Source organism: Meles meles, chromosome X, assembly GCF_922984935.1.
Source record: "Meles meles chromosome X, mMelMel3.1 paternal haplotype, whole genome shotgun sequence".
In the NCBI taxonomy this organism is placed as follows: domain Eukaryota; kingdom Metazoa; phylum Chordata; class Mammalia; order Carnivora; family Mustelidae; genus Meles; species Meles meles.
This window is the reverse complement of record NC_060087.1, coordinates 102718477-102724476: the sequence shown is the minus strand read 5'-3', so window position 1 is coordinate 102724476 and position 6000 is coordinate 102718477. Positions and strand designations below refer to the sequence as shown.

The 6000-nt window shown below is 42.9% G+C and overlaps 1 protein-coding gene across 2 annotated transcripts in view; it reads left to right on the top strand.

The window, feature by feature from the left end:
- The first annotated feature begins 3642 nt into the window (after window positions 1-3642).
- Window positions 3643-6000, top strand: part of CUL4B (cullin 4B) — a 38192-nt gene continuing 35834 nt past the window's right edge. For both annotated transcript variants that reach the window (XM_045994959.1, XM_045994958.1), the window contains exons 1-2: window positions 3643-3761; window positions 4521-5063. In XM_045994959.1, coding sequence (XP_045850915.1) covers window positions 3734-3761; window positions 4521-5063 — 571 coding nt within the window. In that variant the 5' untranslated portion in view covers window positions 3643-3733. The remainder of the gene's footprint in view (window positions 3762-4520; window positions 5064-6000) is intronic.

The following is a 6000-nucleotide window of genomic DNA, read 5'->3' as shown; positions in this document are numbered from 1 at the left end:
ATGTTGAGAATTTGTTTGACGTTGGTTGGCAAATATTTAGGTGTATAGAATATATATGCTTCTGTTTTAATTAGCCCAGTTATTTTATTCTTGATTTACAAGATGTTTTACAAAGAAACATGGAAGGTTTTTCTTCTTTTTAAATTGGTCCAAGGGTCCAAGAAGGCACAAAGGTCTGGCCCTCACACATCATATAGTCATATCTAATTGGTTTGTGCCACAAAATCTAAATGTTAAATTAAAAAATCATTATTAAAATTACATATCCATATTAAGATGTGCTAAATATGTGAGGAATGACCTGGCACAAAATAAAATAAGGTTGTTAGCATAGCAAAAGAAGATTACTATTAGTCGCCAAGATAAAAAAGAAAAATATTTTTTCCACAAAACTCATTTAAGGATATTTCATGGAAAACTTAAATAGTAAGTTAGACTACCAGGTCATTCAAAGTGAGCTAGCACTTAAGAGCCAAGGATCTGTGCTTTTAGAGACAACATATAACTTAGAAGACTGAAGGCCTTAGATAATCATGTTGGATTGGGAGATATTATTATTATTAGAATGTAGTTGACTATTAACTCTCAACTATATGTTAGTATGAAAGTTTATCTTTGAATGGCAAAAGCAGTTTTCTGTCTGTCCATTCCCTTTCAGCTATAGTAATATTTGTAATTTTAAAAATATCTAGTACTTTTATATACCCTTTAAGAAATATCATTGCATGAATTAGAACAGGCCTCATTTTTTTTTAGTCTTGAGAAGTCTTTGGTTAAATTGCTAATCCTTCTAGAAAAAGTATCAATTTGAGCCATTATGAGCAGGCCCGGCCATACACCCTTCCAAGGAGTATAACTATACAAATTAGAACAACCCTGTTCATTAAATCTGGAAAATTAGCCAGTTAATCCTCCCCTGTAAAGACATGGTATTATTTTAGTCTCGTTCAAAGAGATATTCAATTCAATAAGTATCTACTCTGCATTTACAGTTATTCAGCATCGTGTGAAATATGAGACACGATAAAGGAGGGTTTAATGTTTTAGAATAAGAGTTACAGTCTCATTTTAGGCAGCAAGAACAAAATGGTATATTCAAAACACATAGTAGTCCATCTTCCCCCTTTTTCAGTGTCTAACACAGTTCTCTGTGGCCCTAGGGCTTAAGTTCATCAGAGCCTTGCTTTCAGCCCATTGTCACCAAACAGCACAAAGCTGATAGTGGCTCAAGGTGGTACCTCTTTCTAGGAGAATTTGTATTTTTTAAAAGATTTTATTTATTTGACAGACAGAGATCACAAGCAGGCAGAGAGGGCAGACTGGGGAGGGGGAGCAGGCTCCCCGCTGAGCAGAGAGCCCCACTTGGGGCTCAATCCCAGGGTCCTGAGGTCATAATCCCAATGTCCTGAGATCATAAACCCAGGACCCTGAGATCATGATTTGAGTTGAAGGCAGAGGTTCAACCCACTGAGCCACCCAGGTGCCCCTAGGAGGATTTGCATTTTAACCAAGGACTTTTGAAGACCTAAAACTTTAAAAATAAATGAATAAAAAGTGGGCTTGTATAAACAGCTAGAAAATGGATTTACTTTTAGGGTTCTGATGTGTCTATCACAAATGATACAATACAAACTTCTTTTACACCACCCACCATCCTGTTACTCCCCTGCTTTTACTAGCCCAGCCTGTTCCCTCCTCTCCTTGCTATCTACCCTAGGGTACAGAGTAGACCACATTTTTGGCTTTGTGTGCCAGAGGAGGGAAGGAAAAATTCTTCCTCTACCCTTCAAGGTCTTCCATCTGGATTAAGAATTAAATTTACATGAGATAGATTAATAGGAGAAAAAACCCCAAAGTTTTATTATGTGGTCACAAAGGCCTAATAATAAAATTGAGACCTCAAGAAATGACTAACACAGGCAGTTTCTATACATTTTAGACAATGAGACAACGAATTTGTGAGGAATTGACAGGATAAAGAAAACAGGTGTTTGGGAGCTTTAATTAGTAGGGAATTCTAAGCAGAATTTAGACTGAGGTAAATTAGAAAAATATTTCTGCAGCTTTCTCAGCATTGAAGTCTCTGTCTCTGGTGATAAGGATTTTTTTTTATATCATAGTACAGGGAGGATATTTTTCTTATGGGGAATTTGTTTCTTGATTTCAGTGGGACAGCAGTGGGTCTTCCTGTCCTTGCACCAGTTGCTTCCTAAGTAGCTTCAATTCAAAATAATCAATATGCCATTATGTTACATTTTGGGCAACCTGCTCTGGCCCCTACCCAGGCACTCTTGAGCCTCATTTTCCTTACTTCCAACCAGACATCTTACTTTTTAGCTTCACTGCACTTTCGGTATTTCCATGAACAGACCAGACCATTTCACAACTCCCTGCTCTGCCCATTTCCACTGCCCAGAATGCCTTTCACATTCTCCCCTCTTGTCTTTTTGGCAATTCCCACTTTGGGACCCAGCATAAACAATTCCTCTGTGAAACTGACTATTCCATAATTCCTCCAAGTCTCTTGATTCATCTGTTTCCAGAGCGCTTTGTACATCTGTTATAGAACTGTTACAGAAATTAGTTTTGAAACTGTCTTCCCTTACTGGCTTCTCAATGGCAGGGACCTGGGTATAGTGTGTGGCATAAACTCTTTCAGTATATGCCTGTTTAATGTTTCTGCAGTTAGAATGATCAACAGGTTGTTAGATCTAGTTTTATTTGACATTGTGCTGCCCCCCTCATGCCCTCGGGTTAAATTTACGGCAGGAAATTTACAAGGTTTATTGTTGCAAACTTAACCAAATTTAGAGGTTTGTTCTTATGAGTTATCCATTTTGAAATTTGAGCTTGTGTAATACATTGGTAGAAAGCATTGATTTTTGCCAATGTCATTCTCCTAAAATGTGTTCTTCCAGTATGAACTGAGATTTGGTGAAAGTGGCTATGTTTACCCTGTAAATTGCTGGATTGATGACGGAGATCAGGGTTGGGCTTGGTACTGGGAAGTGTGTGTGTGTGTGTGTGTGTGTGTGTGTGTGTGTGTGTGTGTTGGGGGGAGGTGTTAGTTACCTTCCTGTTTCTTGGGCCTTAGAATGCACCCGTAACTCTGGCCAGCCATCTTAGAAAATGCTCCTGTTAGGAAGGTAAAAAGATTTGCAGCTACATTACTGAGAAAGGTATCAAAACTCAGGCTCTATTCATATTGGAGCAGGGGTGTCTTTGACATAATTTATAGCTCAATCAAAGCAAAAACTCATTTTCTTTGTATCTAAGATCTTTTTCTTTTCCTTTTCTATTTTAACATGACATTTCTGCTTAGCACCAGGCATAATGCCATGATTATGTTTTCCTCCATTTCGGGTTACTCCCCTTTCCTTACAACCCCTCCTTATTCCTTTATCTCTTTCAAAGTTTCCATTCTCGGTTCCCTAACTTTTTACTCCCTCCCTTCCTCTCTTCCTCCTCCTCTTTTTTCCCAGCTAGCTCACTCCGCCCCTCGCCGTCACCACCTTCCCTCCCCTTCAGGCTTCTTCCCGCTGCTTCTCCCCGCCACCTTCCCCCCACCCGGCCCGCCTCGCCTTCAGAAAGCTCCAATCAGGAGCTCGGGAGGTGTCTCGAAAGCCCGCCCCCTCCTCCCTTTCCACTTCTCTTCCCCCCCCTTTTCTCCCTCCCCCACCCCCCCCCCCCAACTCAAGTCCTGCGGACCTGGGGGCTTCGGGATCTGGGCGCTATGAAAAGTGTCTGCCCAGTCACTTCCGGTAAGGGCGCTGCAGCGCAAAGCTCCCCGCGGGACCGTTAAGGAGGGGGTGGTAGTTACCGGCGGGCCAAGGGAGGACAGTGCTGCCCGGGAAGGGGAGCGGAAGAGGGAGGGGGAAGGACAGCGAGAGCGAGCGAAGGAGCACGAGAGTCTTGGGCGCCTTAGTCGCCGCTTTCCCGCCGCCTTCCTGGGAGTCAGCTCCCCCGCCCCCCGGGCGCCCGCAGTGTTTCTCTCCACCCCCCACTTCAGAGGACCGACGCTGCCCCTCCTTCGCCGCCGCGTGACCGGAAGTGGCGCCATCTTTAGCCTCTTGTGCTATTGACAATAACAAGCCCTGGTTCTCTCCCCCTCCCCCTTCCCCCTCCCCCCAACCACGGCATCTCCCCTCCCAGAGAGAGGGAGAAAAGGAGGAGGAGCTGCAGCCTCACAGACTCACTGAGTCGCTCCTGCAGAGAGGGGGGAGAGAGACCGAAAAGCAGGGGAGGGGGACGGCACAGCCGTTTACCTGTCTGCCTCCTCATTCGCTCTCCCCCCTCGTTCTGCTCACTCCTGGTGTCAGCCTATCCGCCTTCCCAAACCCTCCCATTCCCCCGGTGTAGCCCCCCCTTCACTTTCCTTCTCGTCCTCTGTGTTTCTCCTCTCTTTCTTCCCTTCCCCCTCTAGCATTGCCACCTTCTCTCCTACACGCACGCAGGCATATAAACGTAGGTTTTTGATGCTCCTCTGCCTGTTGACCCCGCTATTTTCATGTTTCCAACAGGTTTTTCTTCCCCCAATCCCTCAGCTGCTGCTGCTGCTCAGGAGGTCAGATCTGCCACTGATGGTAATACCAGCACCACTCCGCCCACCTCTGCCAAGAAGAGAAAGTTAAACAGCAGCAGCAGTAGCGGCAGTAACAGTAGTAACGAGAGAGAAGACTTTGATTCCACCTCTTCCTCTTCCTCCACTCCTCCTTTACAACCCAGGGATTCGGCATCCCCTTCAACCTCGTCCTTCTGCCTGGGGGTTTCAGTGGCTACTTCCAGCCACGTACCGGTACAGAAGAAGCTGCGTTTTGAAGACACCCTGGAGTTTGTAGGGTTTGATGCGAAGATGGCTGAGGAATCCTCCTCTTCTTCCTCCTCATCTTCACCAACTGCTGCAACGTCTCAGCAGCAGCAACTTAAAAATAAGAGTATATTAATCTCTTCTGTGGCTTCGGTGCATCACGCAAACGGCCTAGCCAAATCTTCTGCCACCACTTCTAGCTTTGCTAACAGCAAGCCTGGCTCTGCTAAGAAGTTAGTGATCAAGAACTTTAAAGGTAACCAAGGCCAAAATCCATAATCACCTACTAAGGATTTGACACTTGAGCGGTCACGTGCTCTATTTATGTTAATATATTAAACAGTATAGAGGTGGCCTAATGTTTTATGCATAATCAATGAGGTGGAGGGAGGTCCTTTTTTGGGTGGAGGGTTCATTTTCCCCGGGTGGTTAGTATTCTTGTGCTGAAGCATACACCGAATGTTTCTGTGCAATATTTTGATATCTGGCTCAGCTTATATCTAATCTGTTATTATAACATTGACAATCAGTATGATTGATCTGGATTATACAGGTGAGAAATTTGTATTCTAAAGAGGTTTATTTATTTCAGGTGCATAGTGAGCCCAGGCACTGCTGGGATTTTTATTTTTATGCTTCGGTAGGCCACATTCTCTAGTCCCTAGAAATGCAGGTAGCAATGGTGATCTTTTCATGCTCGATGATTTATAGTTAGATTGATAATGTTGGATACTATATTCTTGAAACTCATTGTGTAAGCAGTATTTGGAGAAAAACATTTATGATCTCTGCATTTCTTTTCAAAGGTAAGGTTTGGAAGTGAAAAATACTGTATACACAGAAGTAGTAACTCTGTGTACCACTAGTCTAAAGATAGGAACAATTACTACATCTATTTTTTTTTTCACTAAAATGGGTTTTAAAGTACTGACCTGCAGTTTTTAGGAAAATTTGTTCATTTTATGTTTGAGGTACGTGATTGAGAGTATTACGAATGTATTGATGCATAGAAAATCAACAGTTTTTAAAACGTAATTGAGCTGAATTACTTTTTTCTGTTGACTGTTTCTATTTTTCTGACTTAGTTTTTCAGCATCCTTAACTGGTAGGTAATAGATGATAAGATGTTTATTAAATGGAGAAGTAAATGAATGAACTGAAGTAATATTTACCAGATAAGTGCCTTGTGGCTA